Source organism: Belonocnema kinseyi, chromosome 7, assembly GCF_010883055.1.
Source record: "Belonocnema kinseyi isolate 2016_QV_RU_SX_M_011 chromosome 7, B_treatae_v1, whole genome shotgun sequence".
Classification (NCBI taxonomy): domain Eukaryota; kingdom Metazoa; phylum Arthropoda; class Insecta; order Hymenoptera; family Cynipidae; genus Belonocnema; species Belonocnema kinseyi.
Window position 1 is genome coordinate 145,660,107 of NC_046663.1, and position 16,744 is coordinate 145,676,850.

At 32.4% G+C, this 16,744-nt stretch overlaps 1 protein-coding gene across 1 annotated transcript in view; it reads left to right on the forward strand.

Moving 5' to 3' along the window:
* LOC117176142 (non-canonical poly(A) RNA polymerase protein Trf4-1-like) overlaps positions 1 to 16,744 on the forward strand; it is a 147,610-nt gene that overhangs the window by 86,508 nt on the left and 44,358 nt on the right. Inside the window, exon 6 of the mRNA XM_033366222.1 lies at positions 11,533 to 11,686. Within this exon, the coding sequence (XP_033222113.1) occupies positions 11,533 to 11,686 (154 nt within the window). The remainder of the gene's footprint in view (positions 1 to 11,532; positions 11,687 to 16,744) is intronic.

A 16,744-nucleotide genomic window follows, 5' to 3' on the forward strand; every position in this document is an offset into this window, starting at 1 on the left:
TTAAATCCTATATGTGGCACTGAGGATGACTCCTATCCGTGGTCGAAACGTTTGCTAATCTAATACTTTAAGAAGTGCATGTTTTATAATCAAATATTTTCATAATATCCTAATGCCAATGAAGAATTTCTTCAGCAAAAAAAATTATTTTAAAGCTTCAATGTTTCAATAATAAAAATATTCTTAAGAATTTTATGTATTCTTCAAAGTTGATTACACAAGAAGAAATTGTTTTTTAAATATGGAGAAATTCAAAAAGAAAATTTTAAAGATACAAACCTTTTTTTTTTTAGAATAATGTCAAATTAAAAGGAAATTCTTTATTTCCAATGAATCCATTTAAGAGCATCTTTAAAGAGATTACAAAAATATTGAATGCATGTTTTAAAATTATTAATTTCTAACAATATAAAAGTAAAATATTTAAAAATTTTAATTTACAAGTGTTTATTATTTTTTAAACATTATTATTAAACCATTAAGCCATTTCCCTTTGGGGGTGGGCGTGACTCACTCTGTGGAGAAGGTAGTAATGTGAGGAAGGGATATTAAATTTTTAGATTGATTCAGAATTCTCGTGATATTTATTTAAATAACACGTTCGTTTCGCAACACTGCTCCGACCCAGTTTGCTGGTCTATCTCTAGCAACCACTCCAAGTGAAGATCCACACAAAGTCGTCATGTAAGGTTCCCTACTTGGTCCATTAGTATCCAACGTCTGTTGTTTCAGGCGTCATTCACGCTACTGACACTCTTTTTATGAACTATTTTTCGCCATATTTTTCTGTCCTGGCATACTTCTCTAGCTTCTTTTATGTCCATGCATTTTTTCATGCAGGCTCTCGTGTTTCTGTGGCTTCTAATATCTCTTCTAACGAGTTTCTCATTCACACATTCAAACCATTTTTTCCGCGGTCTACCTCTGGGCACAATGCCATTTAATTTACCTTGGTACACTTGTTTCGCTAGTCGTTCATTTGGCATTCTCTCAACATACCCGAACCATGTTAACCGATTTCTTTCCCATGTGTCTACTAACGTCTCTTCTGCACCACATTCTTTGAGAATTATGTCGCTACTCACTTTGTTCATCAGAGTTTTCCCGCACATCATGCGCAAGAATCTCATGTCAATTGCATTAACTTTACTCTTATCTTTTTCTTGATAGGTCCATGTCTCACTACCGTATAGTACAGTTGGTACAAATAAAGAGTTATGTATTACCATATTAGCTTTATTTGATATATTTTTACTTCTAATAAGCTGCCCTAATCTAACAATAATCTTTTTACCTTCGTTTATGCGTCTATCTAACTCCTTATCTAACTTCCCGTCCCTAGTAAATAAGCTACCAATTTATACGAACTTCTCAACTTGTTCAATTCTCTCATCACTTAATACAATACTGCATAGTGTTTTCTCACTCTTTCCTTCGAACATCATAGTTTTTGTTTTATTTGCTTTAATTTTGAAGCCTATGCTCTTCATGCTTGCTTTCATTTTATTCAATATTCTTTGTAAGTCTTCTGCCATAACAACCTTATTATCTGCGAACACTAACCCGCGTACCCTTACTGTTTCGAGATCCACACCCTCTTCGTAGAAAACAGCCATTCTTAAACACTTGTCCATAAATAATACAAATAACCATGAATACATAACGCATCCTTGTCTAACTCCTTGTATGATATCGAGACAGATATCGAAACAATAATTTGCCTTAAGCTAAATATTTGATCCGTATATGACCTTCCTGGCATAAACCCACTTTAGACTTCCCAAATCTTTTCTTCTGTTATTTTCATTACCCTGCGAATAAATATTTTTGAGTATATTTTACTTACGGTACTTAATAAGCAAATCCCTCTGTAGTTATTCCAGTCGCTTTCATCTCCCTTTCTTTTGTATATTGGTACGATAATCGTTTTTTTCCATTCGTTTGGGAGGTCTCTCATCTCAAAACATAAATTTATCAATTCGCACAGTCGATATGGTATGTACTCTCCACTGTGTTTAAGCATTTCACCGTTAATACAGTCTACCACGGCAGCCTGACCGTTTTTCAAGTTCTTAATTATGTCCCAAACCTCATTGACACCGACTTTTAAAATTGTTTTTTCTGACCCATCGTGTTCAACGTCGCGGTTGTGATGTCCTATAGCTTCATCTCCGAACTGTCCCCTAAAATATTCTCTGAAAGCCTCTAGAATTCCGTCTGCATCATATAGCATTTCCCCAATACTATTTCTCAGGTTGACAAATTCTGTACTTTTGTTTCCCTTTATTTTTTTTTATAAAGCAGTTTCTTTCTTCCTTTAAAGTCGTTTAGAATTTTCTTCTCTTCTTCTGCTCTAATTTTATCTTTACGTTCCTTAATTAATCGTTTGAGTATCCTGTTTTTGTGTCTGCAACCATTTATACGTCTATTTGTTTTCTCATTGCTAAGACCTGCGATGTCGCCCATGTTGCCGTATCTATGCTATCGATTATCTTATTTTGGAAATTTATTCGCACATGTGGTTTCTGTAGGTTCTCAATTTTGACTCGCGTTTTTTTTCTTGTTTTTTTTTCTCCATCCCCGGCCTAAGTTTATTTTGGAGATCAGAAGGTAATCAGTATTGTATTCAGAACCCCTCATGACCCTTGTATCTTTCACGAGCTTTCTTAGTCCTTGATCCGCCACAACAAAGTCAATTATACTGTGGCTATTTCCTTTGGACCAGATGTATATGTGGATCATTTTATGCCTAATCCAAGTATTTTAAATAAACAGACCCCTTTCTAAGCATAAGCCAAGTAATTTTTCTCCGTTACAATTTGTTCTTGGATCTCCAAAATTACATAATACTTTTTCTGTGACCGGATTTTGGATGCTTACCCATCCATTCATATCTCGTAGCAGAATTATTTTCACCGCGATCGCAAATATTTATTGTGTCATTGAAAGTGTCCCAGAATGCGTCTTTTACTTCTCTAGAATCACTATCAACTGGCGCGTAGCATGCTATGATAAATAATCTTCTGATTCCTACTTTTATTCTAGCCCACAGCAGTCTGGGATATACAAAATCATGATCTCCAAGATGCTGCTTCACTCGTTCATTTAAAATCAGACCTACACCTTGCCTATCATTTGATTCAATATCTACTCCTAACCATATTTCAAATCCGCCTTTCAACACGCCGTTTCCTATGTGTTTAGTTTCCCATCCCTTTTTCTTTGTTTCAGGTACACATAAAATATCTAGTTTCCTTACATGCGTAGTTTCTCGCAATTCTTTTACCTTGAGATCATTCACTCCCCTAGCATTCTAAACACCTAGTCTCCACTCGTCGCCTGAAACTTGACCTTCACATTTACCGTGTACATGCCTTTGGCCAATTAAAGTTCCAGTCCTTTTCAAGGCTATTTCATTATTTGTATTATTCATTGTTGATATTATACGCCCAACCACCGCCTTTATGTTACAAGTTCATTTTGCGAATCGAAATCATGCCCGAGTTAAGTAGAAATTCGTCATATGGTGGAGATTGTAGTTATAACTTTCGTCCCACCAAACTTAAGTTAATAAAAGAAGGTTGGAAGTGGGGGGGGGGGGGCTGGGACCGAGAGAGTCGTCTTGGGTTTATCTTTATATGCTGAGAAGGTCACCAGTCTTCAGAAGCGTTGTATTAGATGGGAGTTTATGTAGTTTCCAAATGTATGTTTTTGCAATATTTAATTTTTTTCTTGAATTTCATTCAAAAATAATTGTAATTTCATTACTTCCGTGAATAAAAATACAAATATTATACCTCGATTTTGTTATTCTTTTATTTATCCACATGAAGATTGCATCTATCAATGGATAGTGAAAAAAAATAAAATTATTTGAGTACGAAGATGAAATGTCTAAAGATGAATTAATAGCGGGCTTTCGACCGCCAAAATCAAATCGGAAGTCAAAGGACGAGTAGCACAATGTAGGTTTATAAATCATAGTACTTTCCATATGATAAGATTACTAAGTATTAAACATAAATTAACATTTCATTTTTCTTCAAATGTACGTTACAGGAAAATGTAGAAAACACGTGATGATAACGATCAGGAATATTTGTAAGCGACCAGTTCACATATACTTTTCTATATTACATGTAGCAAATGATCAATATTGATAAAATTTCAATATTTTCACTTCAAGCATGAAATAATTAGTACTTTAGATTTTTTTACAGTAATGAAAGCAATTGAAAAAATAAAATTCCCAAACTGGAATAAACCTTTTACAGGTGATAATAAAGTAAAGGAATATCTAATTGATGTAATTTTAACAAAAAATATTAATATGTGATTGTAAACGTAAAAATACATTCATTCTATCTTATACAAAGAAAGTTTCATATTAAATTACAGAATTTTGAAAATAAGATGGTTTCGATACAGAGATTCATAGTTTTGCTCATTTTTAAAGTATATGCTGAATCTTTCCTTTATAAACTAAGATTATCTTTTCGATTACATTTTCTAAATGCTTTGAAATGTTACCAGATTTATTATTTATTTCTACAATGAAGAGTTTAAACTTTTTTCGACAAGTGACATAAATTTCTTTATTGAATTACTGGCAATGTATTTTAAATCAAACTTTTTTTTTAACTTCGCACATATACAGTTATAATTAATTAATAAAACACATTAAACATTCTGAGAATGGATATTTATGAAAGAATATTCACAAGTTTTTACGAAAATGAATTAGAATTATCTTTCTTATGACTTTTTCATATAATGCACTACAAATTGAAAACGTTTTTTAATTGTTTAAACAATGTTTATAAACTTATGAAAACTTTACATATTTTTTAATTAGTAAGGACAATTTGTTTAAGGAACAAACTAAGATTGTCTTTCCGATCATGTTTTTCTATGTTAGCAATTAACTTTACATTAATTATTAATTATTCTACGATTTTTATGAACAAATTTAGACTTTGGCTATTTTTGAACAAAGAGGTTTAATTTTTACAGACATAAATAAGATTATCCTTCTGATAATTGTCTTGTATTATGCTTTGCAATTTTTTTAAATAAGCACATTTCGATCAGAATTATAATATTAAAATAAAAATCATTTAAACATTATAAACAAATTTATTTTTATAAAAAATATATATAATACATATTTAATAAAAATTTCAAAATCTTAAAACATCTTACAATATTAAAAACTTTCATTTTCATTATTATCAGTCTTTATTTTTTCATAATTGATTCCATTACTTCCATAATCTATTCAATTGAATGATATTTTGCTACATCAACATTTTTGGAATTAATTTTTCTATAACAGTATATTTTTCCGTATATTTTACTGTGATTTAAAATAAATCCATAATATTATTAGTACTATTAATACATATTGTACTAAGCTTTTTTCTGGAATGATTTTTGTATTGCAATACATTTTTCTGTATATTTCATTGTAATTTAGTACTCAATCGAATGGAAAACCATCCGAGTGCGCACACGAAATTGATTCACATTTGAACTCTTCTCCAGTCGAGATTATTTTCTATGTAGTTCTACGATAATTTCTTCACATCGAAATTTTAGAGATTATTTCGAAAATTGCATTAAAATATTTAGAGTTGCACGATTAGATATTTCGAATTGTCATATAGTACACATGTACCGCAAGCTCGAAGCAAAACTGAAGGAAAATACTGCAATCACACGAGGAGTAATCTCCTGTAAGGAATTTTATTTTATAATTAAGAAATCACACGTTATTTTTTGCAAAACCCATTAGAGAAAATTATTTAGCACTTTCTTATTTTAACCTCTTTTTCAAGTAATTCACGGAATTTCTTGAATTCCGTGAATCCCATTTAATCCATGCATTCTTTAAATTCCGCGAATTCCATGACTTTCGTGAATTCTTTGAATGCCAAGTATTCATTGAATTCCATGCAATTCTTTAATTCGGCGAATTCCACGAATTCATTCCACTTAAATATTCTTTCGAAGTTCCACTTCTACCGTGCGTCCCGAGATACATTCTTCAAAGAATATCTTTATTTTGCCAGGGTGCAAAGTTACGCATTTCTGAAGTACACATGCACGTTAATTGTGTCCATTCGCAAAGTAGACATGTTCCAAAGTGCGCACGCGCCATTATAATTCCCAACAGTCTGTTGGATTAAACTACTTTGCATATCATTTAGAGGCATGAAAGTCCTCACTATCGAAGTTATGTTACACAAAAGTTTTTTCATGGTATCTTATTGAACTTTATTTCCAAAAATCAATTTTATGGAAATCACTTAGACGCGCGCGTAGTGTGCGTATGAGGTTCTAGTATTTTTAACTATTGTTCGTAGGTAATAACTTTCTGCACAGAAATGTTACATTACATAAGAATACATCTTGTTCATATGGAACATGTTTCGATGAAACCATTATTTTTGTTTTTGTCAGCCTTATAAGAAAAGCATGCTCGTTTGTATCAGTTTAGTCGAAAAAATAAATTTTATCTTCAAAATTTGCAAATGTGGTAGTAATGAATGGCCCTTGGCCTTATATATTTAGGGTACTCAATGCATTTCGCTGTAGATATACAGTCTCATCAGGATTATGACAGATAATGAAATATGCTATACAAATTTTCATCTAATTTAAATATAAAATTGAGTAGTTAAACACGTATATTATAGAAATCCAGAGTTTCCTAGTGTTCCTAATCTCATTATATTTTAATGTTGGGATTTGAAGTTATTGGTTAAATACATACATAATGGTTTTGATTTTGGTTTTCTGCCTATTATTTTTAATTTTTCTGTTTCAAATTAATTGTAAAACATGGTTTGTTTACTGCTTGAACTAGTGATATATGTAAAAATAATGTTCTATACCGAAAATTTCAATTTTTTCTCTTTAAAGCTGAATTTAAGTCCACATTTCCTAGCATGTTTACGTAGTGCTATGTTTTTTCGACGATGGTTTTTGTCTGATCTCTGTTCAGGTATTGTAGTATTTACGGGTCTCTTTTCCTGCGCGATATATACTCGTGCTCAGTGTATACATGTTATTCTGTATAAAATACTTGTTTTTTCAAACTTTCGTATATGATCTTTTGGAAATTTTTGTGAAGTGTATTATAATTTATTTTTTAAGGAGAAGATCATATGAATAATTATTTTTTCACAGATTTTTAGAACTGGTTTGTACAATTCTTTGACAAACACTGCTAATATCGGGACAAAAAGTCCTGAAACTTGGTCAAAAGTAGCTCTATCTCAGTGACAATACATCGCACTGAATTCTCATTTAGCAAAGCTGATTCGAAATCTTTCTACCTGTTCAATGACGTTTCTGGTATCTCGGTGGACCATTTTTTTATTGTTGTAAGGCCAACAAATCTGGAGTAAGTCACGAATGACGAAGCCTAGATTTTGAAATTCAACTTTCAGCTGTTCCCTAAGTCGCAAACTGTCAGAAAGATGAAAAAATTCAAGTTGATCACTTGTTTATTTGTGAATGGAGCCCAACTTTGAACTTAAAGAACATTTTAAAATGTGGCCACCAGAATTGTTAATGCAAGAAGAAGTTATGTCTGACTTAAGTGGAGTTATCGACACAAATCAAGACTTAAAAGAAAGAGTTTTTTATACCGATAAAGCTCGAACCAATAAAAAGTCGATAAAATGGTATATTTACCTGTAAATTAAGTTCGCATAATTTGGACCTTATTGAGCTACGCTAAAGTCTCGTAAGGGAATAGAATCGCAGAAAAAAAGGGTGACCGAGTGTCCATTGCCAGGCCGCTCCCTATACTCTGCAGGGAACCGTACAGAAGCACGTCCCTTTTTTTCAAGTCTTCGCCGTTGGGATCGGCCTGGCAATGGACATCCAGTCTCACTTTTTTTCTGTACTACTATTTCCTCACGATACCTTAGCACAGCTTATTATCGGTATATTAAACTCTTTCTTTTAAGTCTTGAGTTGTCTCGATATCTCCATTTAAGGCGGAGATAATTTTTTCTAGCATGAACAATTATGGTGACCACAATTTAAAATATTTCTTGATGCAAAAGTTAAGCTCCATTGACAAATAGACAAGTAATCCACTTGCATTTTTTCAGACAGTTTTGTGAACAGTGATTTCCTCCAGATTTGTTACTCTTATAACAATAGAAAATTTTTCACCGAGATACGAGAAACGTCATTTAACAGGTAGAAAGATTTCGAATCAGCTTTGCTAAATGTCAACTCAGTGTGATTTTTTGTCTCTGATATAGAGCTATTCTTTCCCTAGTGTCAGAACTTTCTGCCTCGATATTAGTAAAGTGATACGGATAGTTATTATTTCATAAAGTTTGTGTACCCATGATAATATTTTTAGGGTGTAAATCTGGTTCTGAAATGGTCCCCTAAGAAATTCCCCCTAATTACCCTAAGAAATTCGTATCATCTACGTACCAATGTTTGAAAAAATAACATTTAAGTTTTCACGTTGCAGGATTTCTTCTTTTATAATTTGCATGACTTATCCCCCCCCCCCCCCCCCCCCCCCCAACCTCCTAATGATATGGGTGAAAACATCGAAGCTCCATATTTTCCCTATATATTTCGAAAAATAGAATCAAATGGATCGATGTTCGCTAACATTGATGCGACATTCAACGAAACAATCGTATAGTTCTCTGAAACTTTTACAAGTTTAACTTTTTCTACCAGGAAGGTATCAGCGCCAAACTTCGTGCCACCATTGAAAGTCAAATTTCACCTCATCACCATTTTTCCAAGATGTCTTCTAATATTTCTGCTCGGACACGCAAGAACCTTATAGACCGTAACCGTATCTGAAGAGATATCACGAGTAAATTCGATGTCCACTTAGAATGGTTTAGGCTTCCTTTGTCGCGGTAGTCCTCGATCCGATGACCGATATAAAAGATATTTTATATTTCTTCTGACATCATTTTTTAACCATGAAAGTTGGGGTTTTTGGTGCTGAAAATTCCCGAACATTTGCGATGCGATAGTGTAGTTGTATCAGTGTTTGTCAGTGTTCGGTTTCCCGATAAGAAACTTAATTGTTGTTAGCTGTTTACATTATTTGTTTCATTCCATATCTTAACCTTTTACTCTTTAGAAAGTAGAAGTACAGTATTGAAGTTAGTCCAAAATTCATTGTTTTGGCACAATACTAATACAAAGTAACGCATTAACTTTACGGTTTGGTTTCTAAACATCATTTAAAATGTTTAAAAGCTAAATAATTTTGCTAATTAAAATATTTTTAAAAAATTGGAAATTGTACATGGACTAATCTTTTGATGTTAAAATTCTGTTCGCGAACGAGATAAATTTCTGTGAGAAAGAAAGATGCAATGTTTCTAAACCTTTTTAGCGACAAATACATTATAGGGCAGGTCGTTCAGAATAAATAATACAACTGATTTTTTAATCATAAAAAAATTACTCTAAAAATCAAGATTGTATTTAAATAATTTCTAAAACTGGTATACAATTTTGAAGTTGTCTATCGAAACGATAAAAGAAGTTCTCAATTTCACGTTCGGATGTCGACTGAATTTGTTTAAAAATCTACTAAAAGCTCTCACTCATTCAAACACTCAATGAAGGAATAGGACTGAACGATTAAAAAATAAAGGTAAAAGCAGTCGATAATACTTCAAAATTTGATTTCCATTCAAATTTAAACATGTGAAATTAAAGTTTAAATGGGATTTTCTAACTTATTCCCTTGATTGTCGCAGTTAATATTCTCCATAACTTCACTTCCATACAATTTCTTAAAACAGTCACTCAAGTCTTTTACATTTTCCGTATCACATACTGACTTTATTTTTGCTTTGTTTTTACCAACATCTTTGCGTTTCTGTTCTGAACCATATAATTATTTTCTGTTCCAGTCCTCTCCTTGTGGCTAAGAATTTTAATATTCAGATTTCTGGAGTATGCTTGTTTCTTCTTATTAACAGACTAGCGGATTTGATAATTCCAGTAAGCATCTCCAGTAGTGCTTCATACAACTGCAGTATACCCACTTCTTCGGATGAACTCTTGAAGATGATATCCCTTTAGTATTATCCATACGCCTTCTACATTTTTATTGCGTAATACAATCTTCTAGTCCTCTTTCAGGTCATATAAATAGCTTCTCAGCTTATCATGGCATATCATTCGATTTTCTGGTTTCTTCAAATTCTATATATTAACTAGCGTCTGTTTTGATTTCCCAATTCTTTTTCTAGTCCATCCTTAACCTAGGTTTATTTTTTAAAGTATGGGGCAATGGTCCTTTCCACATTTTGAACTTCTCATAACAAACTCAATCATATTGTGCCTGTCACCCCTGCACTAATTATGCATGTGAATTATTTTATGCTTGAATCAACTTTTTGAAATAAACAAGTCTTTTTTCAAGCAGATGTTACTTAATTTATGCCTCTTATCATTCTTTTTTGCACCGCCGAAATGACCATGTACGCTGCCAGTACTTTGGCGCTGCACACTAACCCAGCTATTCGTATCTTTGAACAGAATGATTCTTTTACTAGGGTTGCAAATACCTAGAATATAATTTAACGAGTCCCAGAAAATATCACTGTTTCATGCAAATACATTGCAGCTTAGGAGACCTGCTTCGAATCCCGCTTTCCTCTGCGGCTTCTAGACAACATGTGGTACATTATGGCGTATCTAAAAAATGCATTTTATAATTATATAAGTTCCTACTCAATATATTTTCATGCGAAAACTTCTTTTCTGATCCGGGTGAACCGTAAGAGCCTGCGAATATAAGCTTATTTTTGTTGAGGTCTATACTACAGTGGCACCTACATTAGCAAACTATAGATTTTTTAACGGTTACCCATATTCAAAAATAGGATAGTGTTAAGGGGGAGAAGCCATTATGTACGGAAATTTAAATTATCTCAAAATTGTCGTTAATTTAGTGTGATCTATCGTTTTCAGTTGGTACAATCTATAAAGCAATCTTTTAACGCGATTAATTAAACGTCACTTTTTTAAAGAGATGTTAAAGACGTTGCTGTTATTGAAGATACCTTAAAGCCGGGGACTCGGTTGAAACTTTCATTCCATTTCGCTACTATCAGTTAAACAAAATAATTTTGTCTAATCAATTATTTAATATTTCACATATTAAATAACTATATTAGGTGTTTGCTTTTGATCGGTGGAGTAAATATACATTTCATTATCAAATCACAATCAAAAACATTTGTAGAAAATAATCACTAACGTTTCGGCACTAAAAAAAAAATGCATTCAAACATAGCATCTTAATATACAACTTCTACTATACGCCCGGATAAACAAAGTCATTGGCCTGAAAATAATAAGAAAATTGTAGTATCGTTTCCAGCGTTCATCACTATTAGTTTCAATGTGGCTGCTATTTCCTGAATATGTGAATGGGATTTTCTCGTTTTGGGGAAGATCATATAAAAAAATAAGTAACAGATTTTAAATTGTGTTCATTTTATATATTTACAGTATACTGGGAAGAATAATAAGGGTAACTGATGATGTCATAGATTATCGTAAATGGATCAAGGAAACATTCCCTGTATCAGCGAATGAAATGGACTCTCTTTCCAGTTCTACTGGTTCAGATGCATCAACCCTCTCAGCTCCTGCTAGTGATACGGTAATAAAAAAATTATTGATGCCAATCTAATTGTAGTAGGCAAAGCTATATTGTGCTAAGCTTAATAGTTTAAAATTAAAAAACCTAAAACTTAATGAGTGAAGTATACTAAAATATTACCTTTTTTAACATGATTTTCATTATTGGGCTTTAACGAATATAGAACAATTAGAAACATTATTATAAAAATTGAAAAATTTTTGTTCTCGTATTAAAAATATTGATTTTTGTCTGGTTAATAGTGTTATTGGCTAATAACATAAATGAAAATATGTATTTCTTATGATTTCTATACAATGGGTTTTTAACTCATACATCCACCTACACAAAACCAAATGTGGACTTAATCGGTTGTAAATTGTTCTTCTAGAAAGGTTTTTTTGTCTCTCCTGTAAAGCTAGGGTCATTGGATTTAGCTCCGATTATCTTTCCCCTCTTCAATTATTTAAAGCTAATTGTTTTCTCCAATAATACTCATTAGCTGAGTGTATTTGTATGATCAACACATGTAGCTAATGTAAAATGGAGAGGCCGTATTTCAGTCAGTAAAACAAAATGTTGTGATCTGTATTGACCCCATTGATAATATACATTTCGTAGAGATATAAAAGAAGCAGGGTTTTTGCTAAAACCCTAGGGAATTAGCGAACGTAAATGTCGGAGTTTAAGAAAGTATTCCATTCAGGTATTACCTTTTCTCTAAATTCCTAGTTTATTCAAGAATTTCGAACATATTGAGGTCATTTCTCTATATTATTAAATTAATGTCAGGCGCCCTATAAAATTTCACGCTGGAAATGCTACTTGAAAATTTGTCTTCGGGTTATTGTAATGTTAGCCAGATTTCGGAAACACTGGGTATGTTAAAGTATCGGTGAAGATAGAAAAATCCATTTTTTGGTTTATTGCAATGATTATATGTGTGTCAGAAAATAAGTTTAGTTAAAAAATGTAGGACTCCCAAATATCTACAATATGACGTGTCGTACTTGGAAAAAAATTATGCTAAACTTCAGCCCAAAATAATGATTAGTTTTCATAAAAACTTATTTCTTATTGAAAAAGGGACTATTTTTCAACGGAATTTCTACATATGTGGCCAATAGGATATCAACTAAGATGTGTCTTATTATAATTAAATTGCATAAAAGTGGCTTGCAAAATATGTTTAATTTTCTTCTTATAATAAATGAAATCACTTCGTGAATTTTCATTTTACAAACCTGAACTTCGTACCAAATATAGAAAAAGATTTCTTTTAATTGTTAATAAATTAACGATGAAATGCATTCTAAATTTATTGCTTATAATCGTGTAATGTGTACATGATAGCACAGCGTCTGTAAGGGACAGTCACTCACTTTAGTTGATATCCTATTAGCAAAATATGTAGAAATGTCCCAGATGTGAGTTTTCCACCTTCACTCTCCACTTCCTATTCTACTTAACGATAGTAATCTATACCCAAGCTCTCTGGAGCGAGCAGAGAACAGCGATGTTGGAAATACAACATTTGGAGTTTGAGTAAATTATTCCTGGCTGGACAGGTCTGATGTAGATGAATGATTAACGCTTCTCATGTCTCCGTTATACATTAGCTCCGTTATATATTAGTTCCGTTATACATTCTGCATTAGCTGAAGCATTACGCGAGGAGCAGGCGTTTTGAGAACTCTTAAGGGGTCGATTCTATGACGCCATTCAAAATAAAGTTTAGGTTTCTAACTCCTGCATTCGTTCTTTTCTTAGAGCAATTGTTGCTGACCTATAATTATTTAAGAATGCATGCCAGGACAGTGTCAATACCTAAAAATTAGAGCGTACGAACTCAGCTTTCAGAAAAATTATAGTTATTGTGATTTGTGCGTTCTTCATGAGTTATAAATAAAAATTACTCGTAGTGTGGGACAAATGCATGAGTTACATTGCTTGTTAACAAGGTTTTGTCAATCAAAATAATGCTTCTATATAAATACAAAAGTACAGGTCTTGGAACAAAATACTTTGAAGAAGAAAAGAATGTTGCTTATAAAATTAATTAAAAATATATAATAAACAATCTGTATTTGTCAAATTTTATTGATTGCTAAACGTTTGTAAAAGCGCTTCCTTACAATTTAGTTTTACTATTTTAATCTTATACTCTAAACGAATTATAAAGTAAAAAATACTATTTCCAAGCCCAAGTCTCAGATTTTTCTAAATACCTAAACTGCTCCACGAATTTAGTCAAATAACTTGAAAGTATTCTAAAGGACCCAGTACTATTACACCATCAAACTATTTTCCTTTGGGGGTAGGCGTGACTCCCTCAGTGGAGAAGGGAGTAATGTGAGGAAGGGATATAGAATTTTTAGAATCATCCAGAATTCTCGTGTTATTTATTTAAGTAACACGTTCGTTTCGCAACACTGCTCCGACCCATGTTGCTGATCAATCTCGCTAGTAATCACCCCAAGTAAAGATCCTCACAAAGTCGTTATGCGAAGTTCCCCACTTGGGTCCATTAGTGTCCAAGTTCTTTTGTTTCAGGCGTCATTCACTCTACTGATACTCTTTTTATTAAACACGAGACCGCACGCGCGCTATCGCGCGCGCGTTTACTTTTTGTTGCAAGTATTATATTTTATTATAGTTTATGCATTTCTGTACTATCAGATTCACTTAGTTTATGTTTATCCTATATTTTTGTCCAAGAATATATGAATTCGTTTTTGTTGATTTTGAAATATCGTATTTATAATGAAACTTAATTTGTATTAAATATTATTTTTAATCATTTAAAAATCCAAAATTACTTGAATATTTCTGTATACACATAATTCTTTATAATATTATTTTGCCGCTGCTCTCCTAGGAAAATTTTTAGTGAATGCCAAGATCAAACTCGGGGAAATGCTACATACAATTGTCCAAGTTGAAATACATCTTTGTGAGGATCTACCCGCATAGTATCGAAAGTTTGTCCTTTACAATAAAATGTAATATGATGTATACAGACAATTTTCCTTGCCTTATCACCTCTTCAAATGCGACAATTGTTTCTTAATCGTAATCCATAAGGAGCAAGGGTCGTTGGATTCAATGTGTTCAAGTATTCTGGGAGTATTGCATCATTTATATCTCCATTATCACGATTTTCAATACTATGTACACTTGTAGAAATTCGTTCTGTGGTTTTGTCCAATAGCTCCAAGACTCTATACTTTATTTCTTCAACATCAACATTTTGTGCTGATAATATGGCTGTCTTTTCTAGATCTCCAAATCGTCGATTCTTAATAAGTTTACTAAACATTATCTGTATTTTCTTTTAGTGAAAATACAGAGACATGTTTTCAAAGTGAACTGAATTTAATGGATAAATGTACTAATTCGCTGCGAGTTGCATGAGTTTTTACAGGCAGTTATTGCCTAAAATCTCCACCAAGATTTATATTTTTTTTACCAAGTGATGAATTAACATTCATGAAGTCACGTAATGTTCGATCCATTAATTCCAAAGCATACCTTGGCGTCATTGGAGCTTTGTCCCAAATAAAAATATCTACTTCTCGTAAGTATTGGGCATCTTTAGATTAAGTTTTTATGCGGGAGACGGAATCAGAAATAAAGAAACTGACATACCGAAAGTTTTTTGTACAGTCTTTCCTTGTGGAAGAAATATTGCTGCAATACCTGTAAATTCCATCGTACATATATTGTTTTCCTTACGTTTTAACAAATGATATATAGTTGTATAAATGTATGTCTTTCCTGAGACACCAGGTCCATCAATATAAAAACATGATGTAAAAGGCCTTTCTTCGTTAGAAGAAATTTATTTTTATAAATATTTATAAGTTTAAAAAAAAATATTTGACTTACTTTATGCTAGAAGCTACGTCCACATTAATATGCGAGTTAAAGAACTTTAATTATCTAACATTGTAAGGTACTACAAACTGATTTTCAGTCGTGCCTCCATTTTGGCGATTATATGTAAGTACCGGTATCTGTTCTGCGATAAGTTGGATATCCGTTTCCATCCATTCTTGTCTCGTCTTGAAATTTTGTTAGAAAATGCTTACAGCATTTTCCTTTATCATCTTTACAACAATCCCCGCAGGGACCGTCAATCATGTTTCTCATAACAGTATTATGAAATTCGTGATCTGTATCTGGATTTGGAAATTTCTGCCGAAATATATTCATCTGCAATATCAGGAGTAGTTATTTTACTATTTTGGTTTAACGTTCATAACAAATGAACATAATGTAATCCACATTTTTTGATACTCAACGACATAAACGTATGCTTGTACTTCGCCGAAGAATTGTTGTTTTACTATAATGTTGATTAATTCACCTTTCTTTGCATTAAAAACTTGTGAAACAATGTCTGGTCGATCAGATGCTTTCTGACCATTTAATAAATTGTCTTTCACTTCAGCCAAGTTTGGATAACATGTCATAGTTATAAACAACTCTGGCTTACCGAATTTTCTTACAATTGCCATTGCATCTTGATAGTGCTGTAGTATATTACGGGGAGATCCTGAGAATGATGATGGGAGGATGATCATTTTTCCAACAGTGGAATGAAAATCATTTGATCTTTGTTGTAAATTACCAACTAATCCCTGATAAGTATCAGCCGCGAAGTTTTTTAAAATTTAATCTGCAGTAGTCCATCCTATTCTTTTCGATTTTCACATTATTATTGACAACACATAATCATAATCATAAATAACACAGCCACACAAAAAAAAGTGTGCGGATCTAGTAACAAGACCCACGTATTCGTATGGATTTTGGGGCGCTGAATTCAAATTCGATATCAAAAATCACCCATCACGTCATGGTTGAGCCATTACCTCAAAAAATGACGAAAAATAATGCACTGAGGCAAATAAATTTCAAAATAATGCCAGTGATGCAAATTTTCACTTCAAAAACATGTAGACAACTGTGAACGATCAACCCTTGCCTGATATCAACTTATTTAACATAACTGTACCCAACAGAACCTGACCTCACCTAACCTGAATTAACAGAAATTTATTGAACTACACGTAA